Raw genomic sequence first — 14,151 nt, 5'->3', positions numbered from 1 at the left:
TATCTTTCTCCACTAGAATCCTTAATTTGGCAAAATCAAATTGGATGGAAGTACCAAAGTACATACCGGTTATGGTTGTTGTAAGACCGAACCCACACGAGGGGAGGCTGGCTCGGCCACGAAGGCCACCGATCGTACAACGGGCAGGGGTGGGGACCATCTCGGTGTCTCCTTCATGTTAGGCTTGGCAACGGGATGGGTCGGGGCTAGGTGCAACAAGAACGTATCCGATCCGAAACCCGATATGCAAAACCCAGCCCGACCATGAAACTGCTAACGGGTGAAAATTCACCCCTGGCTTTGAACCCGGTGGGAACCCAAAACCCAACGGTGACCCCATGAGTGGGATCTAAGTGCCGACAGCGGCAGGCGGGCAAGGTTGGCGGTTCGATGGCGCAGCGAGCGGGAGCGGTGGCAGGTGGCGGCACGATGGAAGCGAAGGTGGGCCTGGGCGAGCTGGAGCGATGGTGCAGGTTATGATCTAGGGTTAAATGGGGGCGGCTGGGCCGCCATTATCAGTTGTCCGCCTACACCCGTGGGCGAAAATTGCCCTGCGCCCGACCCGAACACTAATTGGGTCCCCGACCCACGACCCTCACAGGGCAAATTTGCACCCACCCCCGCCGCACCGGGTATAAAACCCACGGGGACCCGACCCGCTCCGACCATTGCCAGCCCTACTTCATATCTTACTCGGTGTGTACTCTTTACCAAACTTAACTCTTAAGGTATTGCCCTCCTTCTCCATCCTTTCGTGAAATTGAACATGCAATTTTCTTTAAACAATTTGCAACTTATATTCATGTAAGACCAACTAGTACTCATATTTGAACAATTTATACTACATTTTACTTAATTATTTTAATCTTATTTTATTGGATTTGTGATGTAATGCATGACATGTTATTTGTTGTACTAGAATGGACACACCCATTTATTTTTTTGTGGATCCGCCACTCATGTGTCCTTGAGTTATTGATTGTATCTGTGGTTGTGCTTTGTTCATGGGGAGAGACGAAGAGATAAATGTGCTAACCGCTGACAACCTAAATCACAACAATGGGTACGGTGTGCAAGAGTCGTTGTTGCTTGCACTCAAAAGTGTTATTTTCAGAAATTGCAATCACTCACCAGTGACTTCTAGACCGGTAGCGATTAGCCCCACGGGTTGCTACATTTTTCTTTTTTTTGAGAAACGGAAGCCAAGCCGGGTCGGTACATTTTGTGGCACAGAATTGAAGCAGCCTATCGGCCAGTGGCCTGGTCGACCAACGTTGTCACCGATCAAATCCGGGCGGGCCACTTGATAGGAAGGAGGTTCAGAACTGGCGGAAGGGCCGGTGATCCAAGCAAGCAGCCGTGAAACACGCCGGCAGGTAGGGGTGAAAAGTAGATGGTATAAGTTCGTATTGTTTGATATTAGTATCTAGTAAAATATAAGTATAGTTATAAAAATTTATATTTGATTAATAAACCGATGGAAATACATATATATATATTCGATTTTTTCTCTCCATATATTGAAGTACACTGTCCTATTCCTATCAGATCTGTTTGCATCATGCCGGCCGATGAGCCTGCTCTTGCAGGGCGTGTTTGATTGCTGCCCTGTCAGGCAGCTTCGGCACCGGACAGTAACGCCAACTGCAGATGTCTGAAATCAGACGCCTGAGCGTGCTACCTGGCCTAGCAGCTCTGACCAGAGGAGCAACCAAACAGGCTCCATTGGAATTGGTTTCATCCGTGCATCCGTGTCCGCTAGTCCACCTGTCCGCATGCCAAAGTTAGCGCCACTGAAGCTACATGGATGTGATCATCTTTTTTGCGAGGCAGCACAACAGTGCTACGTGCTTCCTTCACCTCGTGCTAACGGGCAAGAACACCGTTAGCAAACCAAAGTGGCGAGAGCCAAGCCATAAACAACAGTCGAACCGCTGCCTTTCTCACCAGGAGGGACAACAGCATCGTGCAGAGGCTAGCTAAACTTATTAACCTAATGACTAAGACTACCCATAGACACACACTAGACATAAGACGAGACATAACGAGACGAATCATGACAAACATCATCCTTCGAACACACTTCTGGGGTGAGTAACGCAACAACATCACTCCTGCATCCCGACCTTCTTGCGCCCCCTTTTGGCAGTTTGGCCATGTCGATGTCCATCATCTTGATCAGGCTCTCGATTGTGTCCAGAGCCGCTACCGGGAGGGGACCCTCAAACATCTTGATCAGCTTCTCTTGTCGGCGACAGAGCACCCAACTTCTTCGCAAGCATCTCCATGGCCATCTCTTCTGTGGACTTGACCCTTACGGTTCTCTTCTTGTCAGCAAGCCTACCACTTCAGCGCACCACATCTCCCATGGCCAGCAGCATGCCATGGCTCTTGTCCTTTTCAGGTGTGGAGAGGAGGCCCCCAACTGTTATCTTAGCCATGTCTATGATGAATCTTTCAACTTTGACATGTTCAGTGTCGAAAGTCGATTGCACGACATCCCCAGCGAGGGTGTTAGTGAGATTACGATCATTGGGCGCCATGACACCGCACGCGATGGAGGCTTCAACTGACATCAGGTCAATTTCCAGAAACCCCCTCTACTACTGGACCGATTCATCTGGTGCACCCAGCCGGCCCTCTAGGGCCACCATGTCAAGTTGTGGCGGGACGGTTGGGGTATGGGAACTGGCTGCAATCATAGCACTAAACGGAGAGTGCGAAGCCGACCGCCTTTCTTGCAGAGGGGAGTGGCATAGGGCCGGCCAAACTTGGCCATCATCGCCTGATGGAGGGAGCAGATGACTGGAGAGACATTGCATTGCCTGGTCAGTGGAGGTCCCACGACCCTATCGCAACCCTGGTTCCGTGGAAGGCTCGCGGAGATCTTGTTGCCTGCTATCGTCATGGTAGTCACCATGACCCTGCCTGGAGGATGAGTTTTTACTGCGTTCGCCACCCTAGTGAAGCCAGCCAAACCAGCCACTCCGCCGCCCCAAGCGGGGGCGACCGTCATCAGAGTCCTGATGCCCACCTCTACTCCTCTTGTCATCCTCGTCGTCGCTCCGGCACGAGAGGTGTGGTCGGCCAAAGGAACTGTACAAGCTTCTGGCCTGGACCACCGCAACCGGCGTATCCCCATCTTGAACGCCCTATCTCCAAATGAAGTTGTGCGACCTAGGGTTCATGGCGATTCCCGATGGTCGTAGGTCTTTGAGACATACCAGGTGGATAAACACCTTGTACGAGTGACCCTGCTTCGACAGTCATGGTTCAGACCACTCGATGTAGGCCTACGGCAAGGGGATGTGCACCGGCGGGATCGGTCCCTCCGGTTTCTATTCAGTGATAGTGACCCAAATTGCCTTTGTGATGACGCTCGAGTCTGGCATTCAGGCGTAAAGGGTGAAGACATCATTCCTGTTCTGATGGCAAGGGGCCTCGTCAACATAGTGCAATGAGCAAGAGCGGCCAATGATCATGGCTGCGACCTCCTCTGTCCACAGATGCACAGGTATCCCCTCCAGGGAAAGTGTGACATGGAATCCCAGAGCCACCATGTTGGACTGGCTAAGCATAGTCCATCGTTGGAGCCAAAACTCCCGCTCGACGGAGATGAAGCTAGAGTGTGAGCTGGCCCTCTTGAAAGTAGCCGGATCAGAGATGACCACCAATAAGTCTTCAGGATGATAGTCGGTGACCTGGATGTCCATGAGGTGGACACCAAACTCCGCCTTGAAAGCGTTGAGGACATTGTAAGGCTTCATCACAGGGTGACTCCAGCCAATCCACACTAGCAGGTTCGAGCGCTCGAAGAAGGCGACGCGCTCCCAAATTTCCTCCGTCATCGGCAACATGAAAACCTCCTAGTCCGAGCGAAGGCTGGGGTCTCCTGGAAGTGCCATAATAGATGGGGCTGTGGCTGCTGGCTCAGATGTTGGGGCCACCGGCTGTTTGAGCTCTCGCGCAGAGACGCGCTGCGGGTACTTCACAGCTCGGTGGCCCTGCCTGCCACACTCCCAGCACCTAGATGGGTCCCGGCACTAGGCGGAGAGGTGGTCACGAGCCAATCAGTTGTAGCAGCGGCTGCGGAGCTTCTTCAAATAGGCGTCGCACAAAGGAGGGCCACTGTGCGCAACCCCCCTATGACGCCCTAGTGAGGGCCAACTGGGACGATTCCTCTGCCACCAATGCCGCCCCCGCACAGTGTGCCACCCCATCTCGCCATTTGAGCCATCGTGGACTGGTCGATGCGTTGTTGATGCCTCGAGCCGGGACCAGACGTCCTTGCTGGGACCAGCACCCGTCGGATGAGAGATAGCCGTCCAACCGGTATGGTGGTTGTCCTTCCTGACGGCCTCATCGGCGTGACCTTGTCCTTCGAAGCCACATGACGCAGTGACCAACGGTCGATGGCACGAAACCCATCAGACAAGACGCCCACCACTATGGATCTCAGATTTGGCACAAGAGCCTTACCCTGCAAATCTGCGTTGTAGTAGATCTCTTGTCGCACGGGTCCCCCATGAACTTCCTCATCTTCGTCTTCCTCATCGGAGCTCCAGGATTCAAATTCACGCGGCAGGTCGAGGCATAGCCCCGGTGTTTCGCGGATTCGAAATGTCTCGCGTTTGAATTTTGTATTTGAAATTGTGTAGGTAATATTGCGGGCGTGCCGGTATACAGAGTATACAAAAGACAGGATACAATGTAATGGAATTGTAACTTTATTCATTCATATCGAATTCATAAAGTACATCTTTCGATTACAATTGTTTTACTCCTCAAACGCACACGCTATCTGACTTTTTATATTCCTCGGTGATCGTTTCGTCTTTGGTTCCCGGAGCTTCACAAAGCTCTCCGGTTAATTACGCCCATCTTCGGGCTACCTCCGATTAAGCTGTGCTGGCGATCATTGTATTCAGGTCGTCTCCGAGTCTGCAAGGCTGTAGTCACACGCAACAAAGACCAAGCAAAGTAAACGTTAGAAAAACGAAAGCAGTAAAGAACGGGATCACAGTCTAGCATGAGCTTTTTGGACTGTTTATGTATTCCGGGTCATCATCGGCCACATAGGCCTCAGAATTATGTTTTTATGAAGAGGTGGGCTAGGAGCGCGGCACGACGCATAGCTTCGACCGAAAGCAGCAGCATGGCCACAACCGTGAGCTCCGACGCCGTGCTTGACTCACTAGCTCCTCTTTGGGCCTCGGACTTGTCCTCATCGGCCGTCTCTGAAAAGCAACTTGCCACAAAGGCGAAGCCACGAAGGCGGGTGATAACACGTGAGCCACAAAGGCATCACACTCTTTGCGAGAAGCATCGAGATCGAACACAGGGCTATTAACAATAGAGTCCACTGAATCATCTTTTCTTTTTGCTTTCTTCTCTTCTCAAACACCAAGCCACCAGTATGTATCCAAACTTACAGTGACAGAGAGGGAGAAGGGGGCAGCATATAAAGATCAAGAAGCCGCCCACAAATACATCAGAATAGCCGAACCTCGATAGGGCAAGCGACTGCAAGCCATGACAGAAGCATCACAGTATCAAACTCACCACCAAAGTGATCACAGCCTGCAATAAGGTGTTATGCGGCAGTAGGGAATAGGACTGCCATCACAGTATCAGGTGGCTGATAATAGGGCAAACAGGACTGTTAACAAGATCAGCCACCACACATCAGATCAATGACAGAGGCAATCGGCAAGTATGCTCTTAGCCCCCTCTCACAATGATTAATAAAGAACAGGTATGCTCAGTGCTAAGCAGGAAGGTGCATCAGCAACCTTGCATCAAAGCAACAACAGAGGCAATCGGCAAACAAGCTCATAGCCTCAAGTTTTCTCCCCTGCAGCATATGCTCACTCAGCAAGCCATCACAGAACATCGAAATCCATGGGCCGTAAGAGAATAGCCACACTTATCCGGTAATCACAAATAGCTACAAGATGAAGCGGCAATAGAGAACCACACCAGTATGAATTATAGCAGTCGGGCCTCAAATTTTTATCACCGGCCAACGACAATCATAGACATATGGCGAGCACAAGTGAGGCACCAGCACGAAGGTTGAGCACACAGAGAGTCAACCGAAAAGGCATAAGCAGGACACCACGGCGAGGGGCACGACGGCACGAAGGCCGGGCCATAACACAGAGAGTGTAGCAATAATTCGACAACGGGGGGGGGGGGGGTGGCCTCAGCTTTCATCACCGGCCGACCCCCTCGGCGACATCATGCCCACACAGGAGAAAGAAAAGAGGGAGTAGTCTGGGAATCACCTTGGACGCCGGCGTGGACAGAAGTGAGATCCATGGTAGCAGAGACAAAGCGGCAGGCGGCGGCGGGTATGAGGTGAAGCTCACGCGTTTTCTTTTCGAAAGAACTCTCCTTCTCCTTCCTCTCTTCGGGCAGTAGCAGGACCTTAGCGCCGGTGGCAGCAGAACGCGGTGGTGCAAAGGTCTGGCGCAGCAGGGCCCCCCGTCTTCTCCCCAAAAACTCTCTCCTCCTCCTCAGGCACCCCCTCCCTGCACCTTATATAGGCACGGCACGGGGCTCCCTCGCGGAGATTTCGGATCGGGATGTTTGGATTTCGGGAAGGGATAGAGACGGGTGGAAGGGATAAGCACAGGTGCGGCTCGGCGGATAGGGCGAAGTAGGCGAGTGTGGATGGCTTGGGCCAGAGAAAGGGTGGCGCGGCGCGAGGAGCAGCGCGGTGCGCTCGGGCCCAGGGAGAAGCGGCTCAGCGCGGGGAGCGGACGGCGCAAACGCATGCGGGCGGCGCGATGCGGGAGAGCGGCGGGCTCGGTGGGGAAGAGGAACAGGAGGAGCGGCTCAGCGCGGGGAGTGGACGGCGCAAACGCGTGCGGGCGGCGCGGCGCGGGAGAGCGGCGGCTCAGGTGGCGACGCGCTCGGTGGGGAAGAGGAACAGGACGCTAGGCGTGTGGATAAGAGAGAGAGGAGGGGAGGAGAAGCCGGGCCGGCCTGGGCCAAGAGGAAAAAGGGAAGGTGGAAAGGGGCCGGGCCGGCCGAAAGGCAAAAGGCCGACCGGCCCTCCTCTTCTTCTTTTTTTTTTTATGTATACGCATAAATATATGGGAGATCGCGTATATGCACGGCAAAATTCCATCATACACCCGGATCTAGGTTTTTGAGTGGCTCGGGTGCAGAACTAGAGCTCGGAACATAAGGGTTTCCTAGAGATGTGGATGGGGTTGGTGAATGGGGTGACAAGCCGTGATTTTGGATGTTGGATTGGCTATCGGGTTTGGTGGCCGCCAGCGAGGAGCCAGCGGTATGCGAGGTCGCCCCGCGGTCGCTAGAGCTTGGGGCATGTGGCGGTCAGACAATCATTTAGGATGCTTTCTGTTTGATTCCTTGATGGTGCAGGGAAGAGAGCGCTTTCTGCAGTACGGAATGCCGGGAGAAAGGAATGAGGACTGCTCAGAGGAACAATTCATCCTAAATTTGTTCATCCATATCTGGTATGAAATAAGACGATTTGAAGTTGTGTTCAGATGAATTACTACTCTCATACTCTGTATAATATACTTCATGTTTTATTCAACTATTTTTGGCCTATTTATGTAGATCCTTTAAAAGGCTTGTCGCTTTTTTGTGTTCTCTGAAGTTACGTCTGTTGTGTTCTTGAGTTGATACCGATATTTTAACACAAAAAATAATCATTTAATTATCTGGTCCCAAATGAGAGCCTTTCATGTTTTTATAGATTTACAAGTCGACAGTCATGTCTGTACAGAGTACAATGATTCATGTCTGCAGATTTTGAAGAACTGAACCAGTTAACACTGTGCTACTAACCTCCTCAGCCCTGCCACCCAACTTATCAAAATAATCATAGAATCAAAGTTTCATATGGTCTTGGGAGCCCTTCGGCTTCCAACCCAAATGCAGAATGGAAGAGAACATAGAAGCAACAATTTTGAGCGTTTCGCTGTTAGCACTGACTGAATACTGAGTTGCAGTACTCTCTACTCACCAACATATGGTCAACAACACCTAGCCAATATCACTTGAGGACATGCTTCCGATTGCCTCGCATGCATATCTCCTAATCTCATCAGTGTGCACAATGTTGAAGTTAGTGCAGCAAATACCTGGGATGAGCATATCTGTGCTGTATGTAAACTATGCATACGAGATTCTGCAAATGCTGCATACCCTGTGCTACTATCTGCTACTTGGGGGTAAATAGTTCTTCCGCCCCAACTTTCATGTTGAGGCCTGATGCAGCCTTGATCATTTTGTTGTCGAGAACTGCAACTTCGACGATGAACACACCGCAAACGGGACGGTGGTCTGAGAATTTCGACTCCCCACGGATGTAGGACAGCTGAACTATACCTTCTCCATGCCAGAGGATCCTGTCACACCTGCAAAATATTTTTGGTTGATCCAGCACTGAACATTTCAGTACCCCTACAAAGTTCAGAAACGCTGTGTACTGACTACTGAAACTGACCCAACTGCAGGCATGCACGTTCTGAAATCACATGATCATTGCATTTGGCATGCAGGATGTATGGTGAGAGCTCCTTACCATGCAGGTGTTCTTCTCTTCTTCTTCGATGTCGCGTCCTCCCCCGCATAACTGTCGGAATTCCATGAGTACTTGTATGTGGGAGCAAAGAAGATGTTGCCCTCGTTCCACCCTCTGAAAACTCCACTCTCTCTTTCAGTCTTGAGCTGTTCAGTTCAGGATGCCAAATGAACACAAGCAGTTGCAGACAAAATACAGTACCATGGATGGAGTGATGGTTAACTGCTTAGTTACCTGATCCTTCTCCAAGAGAGAGCTCCAGTCGTTGGCCTCGACGAGCTTCTTGGCCTCCGAGTAGCTCAGAGCGATCCGGTAATTCAGATCGCCCAACCAGATCACACGGCTGCAGCCATTATTCATTTCACATTTCTGACACCATATATGAAACCCACCCAGGGAGCGTAGTACATCACAAGTTCAGAACTTACTCGTGGTCGAGGATTCTCTCGGGAATCCTGCGTCCGGACCTCTTGCAGAGCCGGCGGAACTGCGTGTTCTTGAGGATCTCGACGACGTCGGAGTTCCTCCTGAGCTCGTCGCCTTCCTTCTCCCCGGACGCCAGGTGGCTGCACACGAAGCACAGGCTCGTCTGGTGCAGCGACATGCTCACCGAGATGCACCCCTGCAAGCAAACGCATGGCATTTGATCTTGACGACGACATGACAATGGTATGGCGTTTCAGATAGTTGAGCTGCACCGCACTGGATTTTGCTTGCTGACCTTGTTGCCGAGGTAGCCCATGATGCCGCGGCCGACGCAGGAGAACCTGACATGACCGACGTGCTGCACCAGCTCCCGCCTCACCCACACCGTCGCGAACAGCCCCACCATCTGCTTGCACGCCACCAGGCAGTACCTCTCGCGCCGGCTCGCCGCCACAGGGCTCTTCACGTCGGACACCGCGAAGCTGCTGCTTCTGACCTCGTCCACGACGACGACGTCCTCCTCCTCGTCCGACGTCGTCGTGTCGCCCTCGAATGCCTGCGCGTTCTTGGTGCCGCAGCCCATCAGGCACGGCGCCCGGAACGACGGCCTCCGGGGCCGCTCTGACGGGCAGGTGCACGACTTGAGCCGGCGCCCGCGGGTGATGGCGGTGCGGCGGACTTCTCTGTCTCTGCGGGAGGGCTTGTGGAACAGCGACGGATCGAGGGGGCTGGAGCTGGGCGTGGCGAGAGCGGACACCGGGGATGCGGAGGCCGCCGTGTCTACGGATCGGCTGAACGAGCAGCTCGCCGTAGCTTCAGGAATGGCAGAGGCATAAGCGTCTGACAATGTTGATGGCCGATTCAGCGCCTGGTTGATGAGGGAGAGCCATCTCGCCGCCGGCTCGTTGTCCTCGATCACCAGGACATTGCCGGCGTTGAGGGGGACAACCTCTTGGAATCTGCAGTCCGAAATGGCGGGAAATGCCTACCAAGTTACTTCTTCAAAGTAATAACGAGATCAATGGTAATACGTGCATGGATTACAAGTTTCAATTTTCTCATTTGTTTAATTAGTATGTTGATCAATTTAAAATGGTATTTGATTTTGCAGGGCTAAAGTAGCTTAATGAGTTGACAACTGACAGCGTTAGTTGCAAGATGGTTGTCAGTAGAGTAGGACCTTAGATTTGCAAGAACACAACAAGAAAAAAGTTGTCATTGGTTTTCATGATAGGCAGCTCAAGAGCAATAAATGTTCTGAAATCTCTTCTGGTGCAGGGGATGAAAATGACAACGATTTAAGCCCAAAAGAAGCGTATCAGATGCTGTGATGTTTATAGTTGTGATTACGAAAATGACAATGAAATCTCCATCTGATAGAACTAAACATTATGCATTTATGCTATTTTGTGATGTTTAAAGATGTGCATACTGCATACCCTAGCACATAAATGTCTGAGTAGTCATCAGAAGGCAGGAAATCATTCAGATTCAGACCCATGTCTGGGGTTTTTCCAGCTACGTTCCATGTGGCTGCAAATACCCTATGAAATGCAGAGCAAGAATAGATAAAATATCTAAATTTGAGCTAATAAAAATAGGTTATTTGTGAAATGGAATGCAGTATTGATTTGGATCTCGTATAAAAAAGGGAGTAAGAGATTTGGAAAATTAGTGATTTTACTGACGAGTACGCTCACCTGAAAGCCTCGATATGGGTACTACTGGTTGTTGCAGGAGAACTGAAACCGCTGAACTTTAGACTTCTACTTTCTGTTTGGAACAAGATGAAATTAGAAAAGGGAAAGGAAAACCATGCTTATAATTCAAGATCAAAAGAGTTAAGATAATACATGGAAATTTAAAATTAATTAATGGTTGGATGTTGAAGATTAGAAGTAATGTAGCTAGATGAAATCGAAAGATACCTGAAAGACTTTTGAACAAGGATGAGGATGATGCTGACGGGGAAGCCACTGGTGACCGCGCTGGAGACTCTTTCAAATCAACTGAAACACCAACAATAATGATTGAGTTTGAATAAATTCAAATACAGTAATTTTTTATAACATGTGAAAACTAGTATGCGTCTACTTTTGAATTTGAAGGTAGCAATCATGGCCATGCCCTAAACTAGCATGCATCAAGCTTCAACTTCCCAAGGCTCACAAGGGAATGGATTCTTCTTATCGTCATGGATTACTGAAGAGAGAAACATGGTTGCTTTCCTGTTAAAAAGGATGCTGTAAACTCAAGAACCAACCTGTAGAGTTGTTGGAGTACTCTGTACTACGTCTTGGCGAGGAATTCCCATCTTTTGTACCAAGAACTTTTCGGAAGAGAAACTGAAAAGGAGAGAGTAGATAAACTGACTAGTGCTTATCTCAAATGATGAAACTTGGTTAAGGAGGAGATAAGATGTACCTTCTTCCTTCTGCTGGTTTTCTGGTCCATTTCTGCACTCAGCTTCTGCTTCCAGCATCAAATGAACAGATTATGAAACCGAGCAATCATTAAGAAATGAACAGAGCTAATCGAAGGCCTGCAAAAGTTTTTTCAGAGCAAGTCAGGTAGGTAGAAGTTTTCATGTTCCACGAAACTGTGTAGAATAATCTAGTGATCAAAATAGCAAATCAAATGTAGTCATAGGGATGGGAGACTTGTTCTTTTGGACAAAGACTTATGCCAAAAGCAATTCAAAGCCACAACGAGAAAGTGAAAAGGCACCAATAGCTCATTTAGAAATATTGTTTATATAGTAGTATGAACCGAACTGGTCAAAACAATTTCATCAGATCACCAAACAGAATAGCTTTTATTTTCTGCAAGACCTCCCAAGATAGATGAACAAAGTGAAAAGTTCAACTGAGCAAACAACAAAAGAACGAGAAAGAACCAAGAAACATCGGCACAAAAGAAATTTCATCGTCATAAAGTACAGCGTAACAATCTTTAAAAATCTATAGAGAAAGCACTAAACGAGGTTTTGTTTTATCAAGAATGTGGCGAAGACGATGACGAACAATCTACATGACAATCATTTCCCACCAAAAATTTAGTGGTGATCCGATCCAATGGAATAGTAGTAGTTGACCAAAACAGGTATGAATAGTAGCTGCCGTGGCCATGTCATTAAGAAATAAAAAATTTAAACACATTATTTAACTTACTGAAGAAAATGAAACAAACCACAGAAAACCTCCTCAAAACAGTGGACAGATGGACAAGACAATAGGACGAAATCGCATTTGCTCGCACAGAATAGGCATATTCTACTAACCTATATACTAATTATTTGGTTTGCGATACTATCAATCAATGAATTTTTTTAAAAAAGAATCACCAATGGAACGTAAGAAGAAGGAAGCCAAGAAAAAAATATCACTTTGTCATGGCATAAAGGCAAAGTGGAGATCTTTTGCCCTTGGGAGCAGCTTTACCTTTGTGAAGCATGAAAAACAGATGAATGGAGGAAGGGAAACCAAAGACGCTTCACAAAAATTGGAGTTTGACAAGCTGTCTTCAAATAAAGAAGGAAAAGTTGTCAAGAACTGAATAATCTAACCTATATAAACAAAGGCTGTTTGGAAACATCCAAATAAGGGTAGTGGTTACTCTAGGAACCACCGGAAGAAAACAGATGAAAGTTTTTGAAACAGAAAGCTAGAATACTGACTACAGAGAATCTCCAAAACCGTATCAGATGCAGACAACAGGAACCAACCAAAGCTGAACATACTTTCATTCGCAATAAAGTAGTAGGCATGTTTAACCAATCGCACACGGAAACCTAGAAGGGAGAAGACCAAGACCACATTGGTTCTTTAAGGCAGCCGTTTTGGCTTTGGAAAGATCCAAAAACAGACGCTGAGGCTCCAAGAAAGATTGACCAAACCAGTATTATCTCATTATATTGTCTTTTTTTCTTATTTAGAAACGTATTAGTGAAGGGCCCAAGAATTTCATTGGAAACTTCAGAGCATGGTAAGTTGAAAAAAGCGAGAAACGACACAACGTAGAGCTAATAAAGCATCAATTGTTTTATTTGAAAAGGTCAAAACATTTTTCTGAAGGTCATTTTTTAGGAGCCAAAAACCTTAAAGATGTAACTAGACAGTTTCTGCATTCAAAGCATGGTAGGCTCCATGAAACAAAAAGGAAAAGCTAAGAAGAATAAAACTCAAGACATGTCAACAGGATGAAATGAACTCCAGTAGATATTCAAATGAAACCAAATCAAGGAAAAACGAGGAGGAAAGCTAAGGCACGGAACAAGAGAACGAAAGAAGTCGTTTCATCGAGTTCATACCACAACGAAGAAGCAGAAAGGAAGCTGCAGCTAGGCCGATAGTCCCTGTTGATTCGATTTCCTTTCACCGATCTCCTCCGATCCTGCAACTTGGATGGGGCCTCGCCTCGCCTGGATGGAGACCGGAGAGATGCGTGCGTCCCTCGAACTAGGAAGAAGCGGCCGTTCCGTTTGGAAGGGCAACAATGCAATTAGGCAGTAAAATAAGAAAGGAGCGTACTGTATTTAAATAAAACGCGATGGTGGTTTGGAAACTGCTGCCGGCTCGATGTCATGCATCGACATCGTGGTTCGTGACGGCCTTGCCTTTGCCTGCCTGCCGGGGAGGTTGACGAGGAGGAATGGAGGGGGAGTGCGCGACGTGGGCCGCGGTGGCTGGTGCTGTTGACGAGGTCTTTCTTGTTGCTGCTCAGCTCAGCTGCCTGTGAATTTTTCTCGCCAGCCAGAGCTGCTCCTCTCTTGCTATGTCGAACGACTGACTGCGACAGCTTTCTTCGCCTTGGTGCATGGCAATCCACCACCCGACGCCCCGGGACTTGATTCACTTTGACTGCTGTGACGCCCGTTCTTTTGTTCGGCCCAGCCCAACCATCTAGATTCGGTCCAGCTAGCACAGCGCAGTTTAGCCTGACTCTCCCCTCGCTCTCGCTGACCGTCGGGCCCCACCTGTCGGCGCCTTCGTCTCCACCGCGCCGCGCCAGCGTCTGCACCTGCGCCGCATGCCCACTCCCGCAACCGCCACCCACCTCACCCGATTTTGCCGGCATGGCCGCCCCACGCGCCCACATCCGCGCAACAGATGCACATGCCCTCGCCTATAAAGCCCCGCAGCGCCACCATTGCCTCTGCC

At 49.3% G+C, this 14,151-nt stretch overlaps 1 protein-coding gene across 2 annotated transcripts; it reads right to left on the bottom strand.

The window, feature by feature from the left end:
* Nucleotides 1-7,670: 7,670 nt before the first annotated feature.
* Nucleotides 7,671-13,849, bottom strand: LOC133887148 (type I inositol polyphosphate 5-phosphatase 10-like). 2 transcript variants are annotated; one of them, XM_062327090.1, is made up of 12 exons: nt 13,302-13,849; nt 12,433-12,512; nt 11,417-11,534; nt 11,256-11,337; nt 10,921-11,001; nt 10,693-10,765; nt 10,432-10,536; nt 9,288-9,951; nt 8,995-9,188; nt 8,801-8,909; nt 8,567-8,712; nt 7,671-8,399 (listed from the first exon to the last, which is right to left on the bottom strand). In XM_062327090.1, the coding sequence occupies exons 3-12, from the start codon at nt 11,444-11,446 to the stop codon at nt 8,204-8,206; spliced, it is 1,680 nt and encodes a 559-aa protein (XP_062183074.1). In that variant the 5' UTR covers nt 11,447-11,534; nt 12,433-12,512; nt 13,302-13,849; the 3' UTR covers nt 7,671-8,203. The 2 variants fall into 2 exon arrangements, with proteins under 2 accessions (XP_062183074.1, XP_062183073.1); XM_062327089.1 differs by lacking the exon at nt 12,433-12,512.
* Between the last annotated feature and the right edge of the window lie 302 nt (nt 13,850-14,151).

Source organism: Phragmites australis, chromosome 12 (genome assembly GCF_958298935.1).
Source record: "Phragmites australis chromosome 12, lpPhrAust1.1, whole genome shotgun sequence".
Classification (NCBI taxonomy): Eukaryota; Viridiplantae; Streptophyta; class Magnoliopsida; order Poales; family Poaceae; genus Phragmites; species Phragmites australis.
The sequence above is the reverse complement of the archived record's forward strand: the minus strand, read 5'-3'. Positions and strand labels throughout refer to the sequence as shown.

What these genes read in the sequence shown, in the direction of transcription:
- LOC133887148 (XM_062327090.1), bottom strand. Translation starts at nt 11,446, where the DNA reads ATGGACCAGAAAACCAGCAGAAGGAAGAAG. An exon ending in AAACCAGCAGAAGGAAGAAG is followed by an intron (nt 11,338 to 11,416) that starts GTACATCTTATC and finishes TCTCCTTTTCAG; the next exon opens with TTTCTCTTCCGAAAAGTTCT. An exon ending in TGGGCTACCTCGGCAACAAG is followed by an intron (nt 9,189 to 9,287) that starts GTCAGCAAGCAA and finishes GTTTGCTTGCAG; the next exon opens with GGGTGCATCTCGGTGAGCAT.